At 39.5% G+C, this 17,016-nt stretch overlaps 1 protein-coding gene across 1 annotated transcript in view; it reads left to right on the forward strand.

The window, feature by feature from the left end:
- Positions 1-17,016, forward strand: part of ABCA12 (ATP binding cassette subfamily A member 12) — a 119,303-nt gene that overhangs the window by 35,704 nt on the left and 66,583 nt on the right. The window contains exons 11-20 of the mRNA XM_032233361.1: positions 663-778; positions 2,803-2,825; positions 6,190-6,443; positions 6,520-6,632; positions 9,168-9,292; positions 10,022-10,195; positions 11,992-12,156; positions 13,210-13,414; positions 14,645-14,784; positions 15,193-15,312. Coding sequence (XP_032089252.1) covers positions 663-778; positions 2,803-2,825; positions 6,190-6,443; positions 6,520-6,632; positions 9,168-9,292; positions 10,022-10,195; positions 11,992-12,156; positions 13,210-13,414; positions 14,645-14,784; positions 15,193-15,312 — 1,435 coding nt within the window. The remainder of the gene's footprint in view (positions 1-662; positions 779-2,802; positions 2,826-6,189; positions 6,444-6,519; positions 6,633-9,167; positions 9,293-10,021; positions 10,196-11,991; positions 12,157-13,209; positions 13,415-14,644; positions 14,785-15,192; positions 15,313-17,016) is intronic.

The following is a 17,016-nucleotide window of genomic DNA, read 5'->3' on the forward strand; positions in this document are numbered from 1 at the left end:
AAGTCCTAGAAAGAATGGAAGATAATTAAGGGCCTGGAGCTAAACTGTAGCTCTGGAACTGGCTACAGTATTCCAAGCGTGGTCTTACTATGTAGTGTAAAGCAGTACTAACACTTCACACTATCTTGATACTATTCTTCTGTAGATGCATGTTAGGATTGCAATTTCTTTTCTTTTTTGGCAGCTGCAGCTCATACCTAAGTGGTTGTCCATCAAGTCGCCTAGATCCCCTTCACTGTTACTGTTGTTGAGCCACTGATTTTATATTTGTGTATTTGGTTTTTCTCGCCTGTGTAAAGCCTTACTTTTCTCACCAATGAATTGAATTCAGACAAATGGTTGTCCAGCAGCTTTTTGAAAGTCTCCAGTGATGGAGCACCTACAGCTTCTGATGGCAAGCTGTTCCATTGCCTCCCTGTTAAGAAGTTTCTCCTTAGTTCCAAGCGACTTCTCACCTTGGTTAGTTTCCAACCATTATTTCTTCTCTTGGTATATTTTCTGCAGTGTGCGGCAGCTGCCAAAAAAAAGAAAGAAAGAAATTACAATCCTAACATGCATCAACAGAAGAACAGTATCTAGATAAATTGAAGACTTTCTTTTAATTGCAAACCATTTTTAATGTGTGTGATTTCACATGACTGTTCTGTTCTGTTTTGTCCCAGGTTTCTGTTTTCAGAATTTGAAAATGTCTTCCTAAAAACATCTGATAATAGTAATGTCTCATCGTATTTCATTTGCATAATGAACATGTTTCAAGGGTCAGACGATGGATTATCAGGTAACCCTTATTTCCATAATAGCGTACTTTTGTCTTTAAATCTTCCCTTTGTGAAAGAGTTTACTAGCAACTGGGTTCTCTATCAGGATACTGATGGCAGTTCATACCTAGATAGCAGCCAGGAAGCCTGATCAAAAAGAATCCCACTGGGTCTGTTTCCCCCCACATTTAATAAACATGCACCTCCTATTTACACTTTAGGACCAATAGTAACAAAAGGCTTAAGGTAACTGCAGTATATTAGAATTGGAATTCTTTATTGGCCAAGTGTGATTAGACACACAAGGAATTTATCTCCAGTGGATAAGCTCTCAGTGCACATACAGCAATAGTGGCAGATCATATAACAACAACAACAACAATATAAAATAATTAAACATCTGGATAACAGATTAAATGGATGGAAAACCAAAGCTTTGCATGGACAGTACTTGAAAACATTGAAAAAAATGCAATAACAACTTCACATGGACATGGCTTAACATGGGAACCATCAAGAAAGAAACGGAAGGTTTAATCCTGGCTACTCAAGAACAAGCACTGCAAACTAAGGCCATGAAAGCAAAGATACAAAAATCCACTGAAAATCCAAACTGCCGACTTCGCAATGACAAAGTTGAAACTGTTTCACATTTAATATGTGAGTGCAGCAAAATCCCGCAAACTGATTACAAAGCTAGAGATGATCCAGTTGCAGAATTAATCCACTGGTCATTATGTAAAAAATATTATATATCTGTACCCGAAAAGTCATGGGAGCACAAAGTGGAAAAAGTCACCAAAAATGGAACTGTGAAGATCTTGTGGGCCTTTCGAACACAGACGGATCGTCATTTGGAACACAATACGCCAGATGTCACAGTTGTCAAAAAACCAAAGCATAAAGTTTATTGATATCGCTGTACCGGGAGATACCAGAGTCGAAGAAAAAGAACTGGGAAAAATCCAAAAAATCTGCGACTTGGCCATCGAAACTGCGTGATTATGGATGAAACATGTAACAGTGATACCCATTGTCATCGGAGCACCTGGTACCATGTACCTGGGTACTTATCTTAAGAAAAGAACTGCAGTGGCACTAGAAGTTGATGAATTGAAAACTTACAGAGAAAAACATACTTTGTTTTAGTTAACACAGATGGATTTGCAATGGTTTACATTCAGGCGTTTTATTTTGTAATAGTGGTTCTAGCTTAAACCTAAAAAAAGGAAATATATTCTGATGTTCATTCAAAGGAAAAGCTATTTGATGAAACAAATAACATTCTAAAGTTGATAAAAACATTTGATAGAGTACTGGTTTGGAAAGTTTATTCCCCAGATAAACCTTAAAATGTTCTTTGGAATGAATAGGCAATATAAACATCGTTTTTATTTGTGTTTGAAAAGAGTTGAAACATGAAATAGAGTAATAAATAAAAGAGTGATCTGCAGTATTTTTAGTATGCATGAGGGCTTTTCCCCTACATCCTTCTTTTAAAGCTTGATTCAGCTCAATATATCCCCCCCCCCCCCCAAATTTTGGATAGAAATGTTTCACAACTATTTTAAACTGTAGAAATCCAATATATCTCAGTTGCCATTCAGTAAACTGATCTAATAGCAATAGCAGTAGACTTATATACCGCTTCATGGGGCTTTCAGCCCTCTCTAAGCAGTTTACAGAGTCAGCATATCGCCCCCAACAATCTGGGTCCTCATTTTACCCACCTCGGAAGGATGGAAGGCTGAGTCAACCCTGAGCCGGTGAGATTTGAACCGCTGAACTGCTGATCTAGCAGTAGCCTGCAGTGCTGCATTTAACCACTGCGCCACCTTGTCTAAGAGACAAACACTTGCTGAAACAACATTGCTTTTGTTGGTTTTCAAAATGCCTACAGAGTTTGTTAGTAATAGTGGAAATCTATAAAAATGTACTACAAAAGACAAGATGGTGTTATTTCTTACAGGAAATTATACTCTTCCTCCAAAAATAAGAGAGCTAAAAGGAGTTCTTTTTAACTCTCAAAATCCTTTTGCCACAGTTCCAGATATTCTGATGTTAAAAGTAAGTATCATTTGGATCAGGGGTGAGTTTCAAATATTTTTACTACCAGTTCTGGGGAGTCATTAGTTTGGTGGGCGTGGCTGGTTGGTCATGTGACTGGGTGGGCATGGCCAACTTGACATCACTCACATCAAAGGGTGCCTTGCCTGGCCTCTCCTCACCTCAAAGGCCTCAACGAGATACAATTTCTTTGTCTATTTATTTACTACTTCTGAACATCCAAAATATACTATTTAATCCTAGGTATATATGCCATATGTGTACATAGTATAGAGTGTCTATAGCAGAGGTGGGTTTCCCCCAGTTTGGACCGGTTCAGCTGAACCGGCAGTGGTAATTGGGCGTGGGTTGCTGAACCGGTAATGACAACTGGCTGGCCATGCCCCCAAACCTGCCTACTCCGATGCTCTCCCTGCTTGCCTTCGCAACTGCCTCCTCCTGCCTACACAGGTAAGCATTTGCATTAGCCTAGCCCCCCTCCCCGCCGGCCAGTGTCTCTGGAAGCCACTGCCATTGCAGCCGCAGCGGGGATGGAGGCAGCATGCTGGAGAGGGCAGCGGTGGCAGGAGAGGGCAGTATCCCAAGTCCCAGAACAAGAAACTGGAAGAGACACCTTCTGCTCTGCTCACTCCCCATTGGAAACGTCCGGGTTTGGATCTGGGACCCACCAAGGAGCCGCTTGGCTTCATCAAATTCCTGCATTAGGTAAGTTGATCAGTGGCAATGAGAGGCAGCCAGCCAAGCAGAGCCTGGGCGGGCTGTGGAGCATGGAGCGCAGAGCCAGAAAAAATCCCTAAGTTTCCTAGAAGGAATTGAAGCATTAAACTTTGCAGCCCGGAGGCCATGCCTGTGTTTAACTCTGGCAGGTAAGTGGGGGGGGGGGGACAATGGGAAAAAAAGGTGGGTGATAGGAAAAAATGCAGACAAAGGTGCTGGACTATGCAAGCAGGGGGGGAAGAAGGGAGGAAAGTTCACCCGATCCTGGCTCGGGACAACGGGAGAAGGAGGACCTGGCTGCAACCAAAAGACACCCCCAGGTGCGGCGGGGGCTGTGGGAAATCACAGAGCCCAGATGTCAAAGCTGTCCCAGCCCTAAGCAGGGAGAAACACACAGGAGACACAGCTGGTGAAATTTTCTTGCAACGGCCGGAGCAACAGGGAACAGAGTGAATGTAAACACACCAAATATGTGCAAAGTCAGCGCTGGGAGTTACTGCCTCCCAGTGCATTATGTGGCCTGGGCTTAGGCTGTGCCCCTGGCCGGGTGACCATGCCTGTGGACCAGCCAGCATCCGGCCAAACGTAGCCAGCATCCACCTGGGAGCCAGAAAAGTCAGTAAAGTCTAGCAGGATTTAGGAAGCCTCAGGATGTCGGTAGAGAAGCGCTGTCGGTGTCTGCAGGCTCTCACTTTGCTTATCGTCATGGCCCTGAGGATTGGCCACCCCCAGCCACGTTCCAGACTCCACAGCTGACGAGCAGCTGCTCCCAAGCATGCCGCTGCTCTGGATTGGGCCACTGCCTGTAAAAATCTGGTTCCGTTATTGAGCCTTTGGGTGGAAGGAAGCAGGTCCTGCGTCCTGGCTCTGTGCTCTGCTCCACTTGAAGGCACGAAAACGGAATGCAAAAGGAGGAGCCCAGGGTGGGATGGAGGTGCCATGTGTGACTGCAGGGCACAAGTGCACACATGCAATTTGGTGTTGAGTCCCATTGCAGGGCTCCCATACCTGAGGGTGGAGGTGGTGAAAGGAGAGGCATGGAGGGGTCCATCTTGCTGGTGGATGGCTCCCCGGTGCCCACACCAGCTGATCCTCACCTTTTGACAGGTGGCAGCACAATTCACAGCAGTGGCATGCTCAGGAGCAGCCACCGATCAGCTGTGGAGTCTGGAACGTGGCCAGAGGATGGCCGATCGTCAGGGACATGCTGGTGAGCAAAGTGAGAGCCTGCAGACATTGACAGTGCTTCTCTACCGCCGCGCCCCAGCCACGCCTGGGGGTGTTTTTTGGGGGGGTTCCTCCTCCCTGCCCTTGTCCTGAGGCAGGATCAGGTGAACGTTCCTCCCTCCCTCCCACCTGCATTTTTTCTTATTTCCCACCCTTCCCGTTGTTCTCTCCCCCCCCCCTCGCTCACCGGATTTATAAACAAAGGCCTCTGGGCTGCAAAGTTGAATGTTTAAATTCTTTCAAGGAAACTTATGGCTTTTCCACACCTAAATCCTCCGGTGGTCTATTTTTTGGGTTCTCTGCCTGGTTGCTGGGTGGGCGTGGCCATGGTGTCTGTGGCCTAATTGGCCTCCTGCACCATGGGCTCCGGAGGCTTTTGCTCAAGCCTCTGGGAGGGCAAAAATGGCCTCCCTGGGCTCTAGAGGCCCTCTGGAGGCTGAAAATGGGCCCGTTTCTGGCCTTCCCAGACTTCCAGTAGGCCTGTTTTGTGTCCTCCCTGACCCTCTGTGCGCGCCCTGCACTTACCTGCATCCAAAACGGGCTGCGTAGGGACTTCTGGGAGGGGTGGGGTGGAGTTGGCAGGGCAAGGCAGGAGTGGGATTTGGGGATTCTCCAAACTGAGTCAGAATCTTAGCTAGAGGTTCTCCAACACCCCTGAGAACCCCCAGCAGCCCATCCCTGGTTTACAGTTATGCTTAGTATTTTCCTGGCACACTTTGTCTTGTTCCTGTAATATTATCAGCTTTCTGAGGTCCATAGCTATAATAATACTTTTTTTTCAAAACTTGCAACATTTGATTAGCGTGTTTCATACATATAGTATAAAGAGTCTGTTTCCTTCCCTCTGCTACTGTATATGAAACGTATGTATTTTGCTAATGATCATATAAATACAATGTATGTTCATGTCTTATAAATGCTACTACTTATTAACACCTTGCTTTTCACTTATGCCGTTTATATAAGTTACTGGTGCTCTATAATTGTGCCTGGTATCTACCGTATGTATTCGAAAATATCCCCATCTATGCCAGTTCCTCCCTTCCAAAGGAAGCTGCTGAAGAGCCATCTCTAATCATGCTTGTAATCTTTTAATTTCAATCATGTTGAACCACAGAGTTGCCCAAGTCACATCCGGTCCCATTGAATTGATAAATTCAAAGCAACAAGGAAATTTTTTATTATATTTTATATTCATATTGTGCATTTTGGAAGTCTTTTCAATTTTAATGTCCTCTAAAATTTGGCACCCTGGGCAAACTGCCTTATTTGCCTAGACCTAGAAACCAATCCTGATTATATGCAAAAGCTTCCATCGTTGTCCTGAAATAGTATTTCCCTTCGATGTTGCCTAGGTTTCTTTCATTGCCTTTTATTGTTCATTTGGGATGAATCTTGTCTCTCTTCTGGTTGTTTAAAGCTAACCCATCTGCAGAACCTGACATCCCTCCTTTGTGATCTCGAGAGCATTAAATGGTTGCAGCAAACATGCCAGCTCCCTGACATTACTTTTGCTGAGCTGTGCAGCCAAAGTGAATTCCAGAAGAAGCTTCTTCCCAGTAGAAACCGAAGGGATCCGGCACTGTCCAATTTAATTAGCAACAGAAGACTCGCCCAACAATTTCAGGAAATAATTGTTGGGAATCCCCAAAAGCTCCTGCAACAAATTCAGTGGTAAGATTCTCTGCATATGATCTGTAGTATCTATTTAGGAGGACCAATACTTACTCCTTTTCTTTTCTTCAAAAAGGTTACAAGAAAATATCCCGCAACTGAAATATTTCCGTGATACCTCTAAGCGTATTTCTTCCTTGGCTTCAATAATGAGTATCACTAAGATTACACCACAATCCAGAAAACAAGGTATCTTTGCTTTTAGCAATTATGTATGAATAGATTTTTCTTTATTACAGTTTTCTGCCTATTTCCTTTAACATTTTAAAATAATGGAGAACTTAGATTGAAATAAATGTGATAAAATAGCCAGGTGGATTAAGTCTTATGAATTTTGTTTGTTGATTTTTAACCAGAAACACATCCTACTTTTGTTTTGTCTTGAATGGCTGTGGCATTTAAAATATAGTTTTTTTTTTTAAAAAATGGTGGGGGTTGTAAATGGTAGGTTTCATTTAGTATGGGTGAAATGCCACAAACTCTATCACCATAAATTGCCAGGGTTCGCTGAGAGGAGAAAGAGAATAGGCCTGGAAGTGCCTTGGGTTACCAACCTCCAATCAGAGGTGGAAAATTGTAAAGTGGGGGCTAAAAATCAATTGAGGACAAGAAAGACGATCTGATATTTCTGTACAAAACTGCATAAAAGTAATCATCAGTTCGACACATCATTCAATGGCCATTCAAAGTTACAACAGACTCCCAAAAAACTACCTGTTAGAAATCCCATTTCAAAGTTATGAATTAAAGGAACCAACCTGGTCATTTGCCCTTAAAGGTGACTGGTTGGTTCTGTACAATTCTTAACTTTGCAGCGATGCTGCAGCGATGCCCACATGTCTATTCCCTCCCTCTCTCTTGCCCTGCTGGATGCCCAAAGGCACTGGGCCAGCTTTGTTCCCCACCGTATTCCAAATGCTCCTCTTCCTCCCCTCACAATCCTTCTCTTTTGAAGATTAGCAGGCTGGGAAGAAGAAAGCCGCATGGAAAGATCCCAGCAGTCTCCTTTTCAGCTTGTTGTGAAACCTGAGCTGCTGAACTGGGCAAAGTAACTTAATTGTTCTCGGTGTCAGCACAACTTCTTTATCCAGCATGAGAAGGAAATGTTTGTGCTTTGTGGAGTAAATCAGCAAAGCAGCTTCTTTCTTTCATAGGGTAGAGCGCTAGACTGGCATTCAGGGAGCTGAGGCATCCTGAGAATCCTTAGCTCCCCAAATGCCAGCATAAGACAATGGGGCTTTTGGTTCTTTCTTTCCTTAGCTCCCTAAACCCCAACGTAATGCAACAGAGCAGTATCTCTTTAATACAGCACTAGTGAGGCCACACTTGGAATACTGTGCCCAGTTCTTGTCATCACAATATAAACAAGATGCTGAGGTCCTTTAAAAAAGTGCAGAGAAAAGCAACAAAGAAGATAAATCTGGAGGTTAAGTGATACGATGAATGGTTAAGGGAGCTAGGTCTGTCTGGTCTAGTGAAATGAAGGACTAGGGTGTGACATGAGAGCAGTCTCCCCATACTTTTGAGGGGCTATCAGAGAGAAGAGGAGGTTGGCCTCTTCTCCAACGCATCGGAGGCAGACAAAAAGTAATGGGAGAATTCTCAGAGAGAGACCCAACCTAGCATTAAAGATACATTTCTTGATAACGCGAACATTTAGTCAGTTCAACCCCTCCAGAAGTTGTGGGTGCTTTGTTACTGGAAGTTTTCATGAAGAGATTGGGTCACCATTTGTCAGGAGTGGTATAAGGTCTCCTGACTGAGCAGAAAGTCGTAGTAGAAGGTCCCTTCCAATCCCATTTTTCTATGAAATGCTTACAAATCTGATGAACATAAAATGCTTCATTCTCCAAAACTGGTAATTTTACTTATTGATGCAATTATACTTATACTGCCTTTTTGAAGTCATAACAAATTGCTGACTTATATTTTGCAATCAACTGAAACTGTGGGACTAGCCCTGCCTTAAACACAAAGTTGGCTAGATGACTTTGAGCCAGTCATTCTCTCAGTGATAGGAAGAAGGCGGCAAAGCATTTACAGTACTAAAATGTTGCCAAAAAACCTGCATGGACTTGTCAGTGTAGCCGCCAAGAGTCAAGGCTGACTTGAGGGCAACCTCCCCCCCAAAAAAAACCTCCCCAAAGGAAATCAATTGCTGTTCTAAAGAGATTTAAATGAGCTGTCCATAGTATTCAGAAAATACATTTGCTGTCCAATAATATTGTCTGCATTAATAGGGATTTCTTAGCTTGTTGATGAGAAAATAACCATGTCTTAAGTTTTGAATTTTAATTAATTACAGCAATACTGGTAAAAAAATAAATAGAACATTTTTTAAAAAAAATATGTATTTCTTAGGCTTCTGAAATGAAAGTCAGATGAAATTGAAGTAGTATGAAAATAATCTTTTTTAAAATAAAGATATTATTTATTTATTTTTTAAAACACTATCTAAATGTGAGTACCAAATAATTGAAAATGTATGTGGATCAAGGTCCTCTTTGAAATAAAAATACAAATTAATTTTAAATAGGGGAATGAATGTTTTGAATATTTTCTTATTTCTTATTTTGAATATTTCTTACTCACTTTATTACTCTGTAGCATAAAGGACTTTTCTTTTGCAAATCATTTTTTAAGTATTCTGTTTATAGTATTTTCTGAAAGCTGGACTAAAACAGACTTTTTAATTTTAACCAATTGTTCTGTGATGTTTTAAAGATATGATCATCGATCTGTTCCGAAATCCTGATGGCCTGAAGAATGATCTCAGAAATATTGTAGGATTCTCTCCGCAAAGTATCAGGGCTTTCACAGAAATGCCTCTTTCGGAAAACAAAACACAGGCAAGTCTCTTGGGAATAATAACTAGGCGCTTAGATGACTTTTCAGAGATTGTATCACACACACCCATCTGTGTAGAAAATCAGGTGTGACTGAACGATTGGTATCAGCAACTCATCTTTTTCAGCGATTTATCTGTTTAATAAAGTAGGTTCCTTTCTAATCAAATCATAATATTTCAACCTGTGATGCTACTGATAATAAAGATAATTATTGAAAGGATCATTAAAACTAAACTGGCTGAATGTCAGATAATATCTCAAACTGACAGCTACACACAGAGAGAAAGCTGACGCCTTCCAGAGGGTTTGATGTGGGTTGAGTTAATAGATCAAGCTGTATGTTTCTGATTTTACTTTTGGAAAGTACACAGGACAGGTTTTTGCATTGGTAAACACATATAGCCTTTTTCACCGTGGAATTAAAATAGATGTATTCAACAGAGGAAAGAAAGTCTATGTTAAGCCAACTGAGCAAGTATGAGGCCAGGCAACAATATTGGAAACATGAAAAGAACACATGGTTGTTCATAAAATAACAAGATACAAAAACAAATTAGAAACCGAGTCCTTTCATTCCTGATTTTGCTTGCAAGCTAGGAAGCTGCATGATGCAACTATCTGCTGCTTTGTTAAGTGGTCTAGGTCGGTGGTTTTAAAGAGAGTTGCTTAATTTAATCTTCTTAGAGAGACCCTGGTATTTACCACTCTGCTTCTTTCCTGCCAATACAGCTGATGTTCCAAATCCTGCAGCTGGAGTCCTGTAATACGGATACTGGTGATGCTAAGCTGGAAGTCATAGCAAAACAATTCTGCAACTTCTCCCTTGCAGAAAGGACTTACAAGTCTTATCTTTTGGGGATCACATTTCTGCGTTACTTAGATGTCTACAGATTCATCTATAAGGTTTGTTTCATGTGTTTGGTGTTATTTGCCATTCTATGCACAACGGGAAAGAGATCCACAAGATCAACAGTCAGTTTTAATTGGTGGTGGATATATCAGTTCAATGGGACCAGATGTGACTTGGGCAACTCTCTGGTCCAACATGACTGAAACTAAAATGTTACGAGTATAATTACAGGTGACTCTTTAGCAGCTTCATTTGGAAGGGGGGAACTGGCATAGATGGGGATCCTTCCCAATACATGCTGTAGATACCAGACACAATTATAGAGCACCGGTAAATTCATATAAACTTCATAAGTGAAAAGTAAGGTGTTAATAAGTAGTAGCATTTATAATACATGAACATACATAGCACTTCTTTATATGATCATTAGCAAAATAGGAATGTTTCATATACAGCAGCAGAGGGAAGAAAACAGACAATTTATACCGTATTTATGAAATACATAAAGTGGCCCAAATGTCACTACACACATGCAAATGCGTTTTGCTTTAAAGGGGTTTTTATTAGATTTAAGCCTGAATTTTCCCCGTATGCAATTGCAGGTGGCAACACCTGGTGGCCTTTGGCTAATCACAAAAAAGCTCAGCTGATTTAAATCTGATGAAGGCTTCTCTGAGAAATCTCATTGGGAAATCTCAGAGCGATTAGCTAGACTGGGAAGTTGAAAAAACCTGTTGGAGGAGGGAGTGGTGAATCATTTCCATATTTTTGCTTAAAAAAAATCTTATGGATATGTCCTTGTAATCACCAGGATCTGGGTTTGACTAAGGAGGCCTGTGCTTAATTCCCCCATTCTGCTCTATGCTGGCACTGATCTCCCTTCATCTACCTGAGCAGAGGTCTGCAGCAGATGGTTAACCACATTTTATCATCGAAGATTTTAAAAGATGAGGACCTAATAGTTTTGCTGCCTCCAAGCCTATTTCTCTTCAGTGATTGGTTTGGTATGGTAGAAGGATCAAATCTCTTCACTTCCGCTCTGAAACAATCCTGGAAAGAATGAATTGAGATTCTGTGGAGGTGGCTTTATTCTGACTTTTTTTTTAACCTTCCAATGAAATAAAAATAATAGGAAAAACAACAACAACTATAATGTATTTCAAAAAACAATTACACCTGTAATTGTTACAGTCATTTAAAAACAATACCCTAAATAAATTTAGTTTATGATTTTGTTCAAAGTCTTAGTGTTACTGTAGCCACTATTAATTATTGCTGTGCTTCCAAGACTATAGTTGAACAATGTATGTACTCCTTTATAGAAGATGTTTAAATGTGTGATTCTATAGAATTCATTGAAATGTTTGGAATTATGTGAAATATAATTCCTAGAACCTTCTAATTATGAATACTGTAATGTAATTATTGACTTCTTGGCAAGGGGTAGAACTAGGAATGGTAAGTTGTGGAGCTAACAAATGATATTGATACTGAAAGACTTATTTTTAAGGATGGAGCAGAGTGAAGCATGATGAGCTTTGCATGGACTGGAGAATACAGGAATAATAACAATTTTTATTGAACTAAGCAGAAAATAGACTGCTTTCCATAGTTCCATTCTCTCCCTCAAAAATATGAATTTTGATCTTTTGAGAATGTGGTCTCTTGGTATATAATCTTTGAAGCCCAATTCAGTCCAAGGAGGTCTAGAGATATTGCGATTTGAGCAAGAGAATTAATTAAACTTAAACGCTTTATTTGGTATCAGTTAATACCAAGTATCACATGTATCTCTTTTAAAAATATGTTTAGTTTGGATTATGATGTTGCTTTTTGTGGGCTTCCCTAGATGTTTTTCCCTAAGGAATTCCAAATTCCTATGGATAAGGCATTAGAACTTCTGAAAGACTTGGATCACTTGAGGATGAAGCTTGTATCAGATGTTCATCCACTCTTAGATGCAATTCATTCCCTGAAAAAGTTGAGGATGGCAAGACATGCACCACTTTCTAAGGTTGGTTTTTAAAATGTGTTAATTTTTGGAAGCTGGAATTACAAAAAATAATGAAAAATATCAGGAGTCTAGAAATTGTTTAATTTGCATAGAAGTTAAATTATCCGTTCCAACATATTATGGGAAGGATTGTTATTACAGACTAGAAGCTAAAATGTCACACTGAAAGAGAACAAATAGAGTTCAGCATTTGAGAGAAGAAATATTGTCAATTTCTGCTTTTTATTTGCATTTTATTTTACATTGTCTGTCTTGTTTATTACTTATTACTCTTGTCTCTAAACCACCTAGAGTCTCTTCTAAACAAGATGGGCAGCATCTAAATTTAATAAACAAATAAATAGTTGTTTTAGTTTGGCAAGATTTTTGTCTCTAAGTGAGGAAAAATAATTTTAAGAAATGTTCAGAAGTAACTCCACATGTCTCTCGGATCTTGGGGCCTGATGTCATCCTCTGGCAGCTGATGACTTCACTTGATGACTTCACTTGATGACCAGTGGATGACTAGGGTGGGACCAGAAGCTAAAGGAGGGGCCAGTGTACTCAGGAAGGCTAGAGAAGGACCAGTCTACTAAACATAAATGCCTCTGTGGCAGCCCTGAAGCAATCAAAAAAATTGCCAAATTTTAATTCCATGAGAATAAAATAGGTTCCAAATTTTGGATGTGTTCTGTAAGTTACTTCATTTGAGGTATCTTGATTCAAAAATTGTTGCCCTGTGATAACAATAGCACTTAGAATTATATACCACTTTACAGTGTTTTACAGCCCTCTCTAAGCAGTTTACAGAATCAGCATATTGCCCCCAACAATTTAGGTCCTCATTTTACCGACCTGGGAAGGATGGAAGGCTGAGTCAACATCTAACAAGGGATTTCACCCATCCTACATTAAGAAACCTGGGGAAAAACAGCCAGATTATAAGGTCTTCCTGAAAGATGTGAGGGTGGGAGGCCTCTGGATCTCAATGAGAAACCCCGTCCACTGTTCAATTAATTCTCTTCTTTGATTTACTTTCTTTTCTGTCATTTTGTCTTCTATTTATTTTCACAGGCTTTATTTGAGGTTAGCAATCTAACAATAAATAGCAGAATGTTGAACATTTTATCAAAAACTTTCTGCAACCATGAAATCACTCCCTTGTTTTTTGAATCTCTACTACCTGATTTTGAGGAGCAGAGTGTTCACCATTCTTCTGCAAATGAAGATGAAAATGTTCAACATCTTATGAAGAAATATAGTATTCCGTCTGATACTAGTAAGTTTGACAGTGGAAGCAACATCTCTAATGGTATCCTTTCAGCATAACCAAGCAGAAATAAAGTTAGTGAGAGTCTGGGATAATCCTTTTTTATTTCATTATATTGTTTTCAACAGCATAATATAATCAGCACAATCAAAACTACACAAACCAACTTCTTTTTCTCATTTATTAGATCTGGTCATTTTTTGGGATTGTAGAAATCTACGTGTAGTCTGTAAAATACAGGTAGTCCTCAACTTACGAGCACAATTTAGCCCAAAATTTATGTTGCTGAGTGAGAAATTTGTTGTGAGTTTTGCCTCATTTTATTACTTTTCTTGTCACATTTGTTAAGTGAATCACTGCAGTTGTTCAATTAGTAACCTGGCTGTTAAGTGAATCTGGCTTCCCCATTGACTTTGCTTGTCAGAAGGTTGCAAAAGGTAATCAGATGATCCTGGGACACTGCAACCGTCATAACTACGAGTCAGTTGCCAAGCATCCAAATTTTGATCACATGATTGTGGGGATGCTGCAAAGGTTGTAACTGTGAAAAACAGTCATAAGTGACTTTTTTCAGTGCAGTTGTAACTTTGAACAGTCAGTAGATTAACTGCCGTAAGGACTACCTGTACAGCAAAGACATCAGGGAATTCTTGTGTTCAATATAATTAACTTGAAAAAACTTTTTAACTTCCTACCATTTTCTAAACTACAATGTGGGATGACAAATCTTATTCTAATTTCATAATTAACATAGAAATTGTGCTTTTTTTTCTTTTTAAAAAAATATGATCACTGAAATAAATAAAAATAGCCCTTGTTTTGTGGCTTAGTCCTACTTGGATATGTCAAGTGGATCAAGTAGGAAGCAGAATTAAATCTATCACTGGAGAAAGACTAAGAGTCTCACTCATTGTGATAGTTCTGCATGGCTGTGAGAGCAATCTTTGGCACAGCAAAATCCTATATAGATACAAGGAAAAGTGACATTGTACTGGCAGGTAGTCCTTCCAAATTTTCATTTAATCTTAACAGAAAGAGTTTTATTAAACATTAAGTCTTTCTGGCTGAATTAAGCAAATGGAGATTTTTGGGGAGGGTAGTTTTGTCAAAAGTATTACATTAGTATGTGGACCACAAGGTTGTGAGAGGATCCATTAGGATGCTAACAGACCAGTGTATTTGGCTGAATGAGGTCTGCTTCAGTTGCTTGGTCCAATATTTTTCTTGTCTCTTCCGTAGCACCTTTCTGTATCTCCTTGTTTCTGGACTTGATTAAGACACCTTCGGGAGCTTTGATTTGGTCTTTCTTAAAGCCCATGTTACGTGGGAGGATTCTGTATTCCCCAGACACTCCTGAAACACGAGCCATCATGGAAAAGGTAATGCCGCGTTTTAAAAAATTTAAAAACAGTTCACTGTTATTAGAATATTCTTGATAAATAAGAAGAATCTAAATTTGAAGACCTGATTCATGGAAAATTCTATTAGTCAGTTTCTAGAATAATTCATTTACAAAATTTTACAAAAACAGCAACTCAATTATTCCTTTTAAATTAAATGAGAGAGGAATTTAATTAAATTAAACTAAATTCTCTAAGTTTCAAATTCTGAACATTTGTACTAGCATAATTGTCTTCAGAGCTATTGTTGTTTTTTTAGCTATAGTCCTTAGTTTTATGATACCATGAAAACAAAACTTTGTGCTAAAAGCATTTATCTTTAAAATCACTTCTTTGCCTACCTATAGAATATATTAATGTTTGATTTGTTTGTTTCAATTCTGTAAGTCCAATTCAACATTGAAACTGATGGCCGATCTAACACAAAAAGCCCAGGAGTGGTTGGACCATTCGCCTATGCTCATGGATTCACTAGCCATATTAAATGACACGCTTCCAATGTTGAAGGTACGAAATGTCATTTCATATTTTGACTACTGTTAACTTGTTAACAACATTCTGACAAATGGCAGTCCAGTCTCTTCTTGAAAGTCTCAAGTGATGAAGCTCCCACAACTTCCGAAGGCAACTTCTCTTCCATGGGTTGATTGTTCCTACTGTCAGGAAATTTCTCCTTATTTCCAGGTTGAATCTCTCCTTGGTCATTTTCCATCCATTATTACTTGTCTGGCCTTCAGGTGCCTTGGAAAATAGGTTGGCCCCCCCTCCTCTCTGTGGCAGCCCCTCAGATATTGGAACACTGCTATCATATGTCCCCTGGTCCTTCTCTTCCCTAGACTAGCCAGGCCCAGTTCCTGTAACTGTTCTTCATGTGTTTTAGCCTCCAGTCCCCTAATAATCTTTGTTGCTCTTCTCTGCACTTTTTCTAGAGTCTCAACATCTCTTTTATAGTGTGGTGACCAAAACTGGATGCAGTACACTAGGTGTGGCCTTACTAAGGCTTTATAGAGTGGCATTAGTACCTCACTTGATCTTGATTGTATCCCTCTGTTAATGCAATTGAGGATTGCATTGACAGTGCCACTGTACACTGTTGGCTCATATTTAGCTGCTTTACCACTAAGACCCCCACTGAGCTCCCATTGCATAACTATCAAAATATCCTGTCCCAGATCCAGGGCATCGGCATAATGATGACGGTGAGATGTTGCACTGATATATTTTCAAGAGATGCTGAAAGCAACCAGAGTAAATTGTGATTCAACACTTTTTTTTTGTGATGCCTGCCATGATTCACTTCAAATTTAACTTGTTAGGATAAGTATACATGGTGCAAAATTTTTGCTACTATTGGATTTTATAAGGCACACTTGAAAATATGGAACCTCCACTATCTGGCACCATCTGGAACTAAGTTCCATTGTGGTTTATTTCCTAATAAATAACTCTAGTTAAATAACTAAGATTGTTATTTTTGCTTTAAATGGAGTTCTTACCAGATTTTAATTATTTTGCACAGTTCTTAAACTGTCTTAGTTTTAACACATATACTGGTATTTGTTTAGCATAACATTTTACATTAATTTATGCTATTTTATTTTATGGTAAAGGGTGCAGTCTAAAGGTTTTATTTCCTCCACAAATTAGTGAACTTTTACCAACCTTTCGCTGAATTATAAAAGCAGGTATTCTCTTTTCGAAGCGCTATGATATCAGAAATAAGAGAATTGAAGTATTTATGTATTATAAATCACAACATGTCTGAGTTCTGAATGTAAATTCAGAATTTTTTTTATATAAATCAGGGTTTAATCCCAAAAATGTAGCTATGGCTCCTATTTTTGGGGGGTGCCTCATTATATTTACAATGAATTTGCAATCAATCTTGCTATCTTTATTCATAAAAAAGCAGTGGATGAAATTCATGCTAGTCAATAAAGCACATTCAATATAACAATAGGTAATAGATAATCTTCTAGTGTTTCGTGTTTTAGGATTGTGAGAATTGTCATTTTTACGGCTGAATGAAGCAATACTAATGTTTTTGTGCCAAAGATCCTCTTAGAAAAGTCCAGAAAACTCTTGCTTGTGAAGCTGTTGGGAACAGAGATCTTCATTAGGAAAGTGATTTCCTTCTTGTTTCTGAAAGAAATTATTTTTACATTTTTTCATGGAAACATTTCTGTGGACTTTACCCTGGTTTAGATCTCA

This window comes from Thamnophis elegans, chromosome 1 (genome assembly GCF_009769535.1).
Source record: "Thamnophis elegans isolate rThaEle1 chromosome 1, rThaEle1.pri, whole genome shotgun sequence".
Taxonomy (NCBI): domain Eukaryota; kingdom Metazoa; phylum Chordata; class Lepidosauria; order Squamata; family Colubridae; genus Thamnophis; species Thamnophis elegans.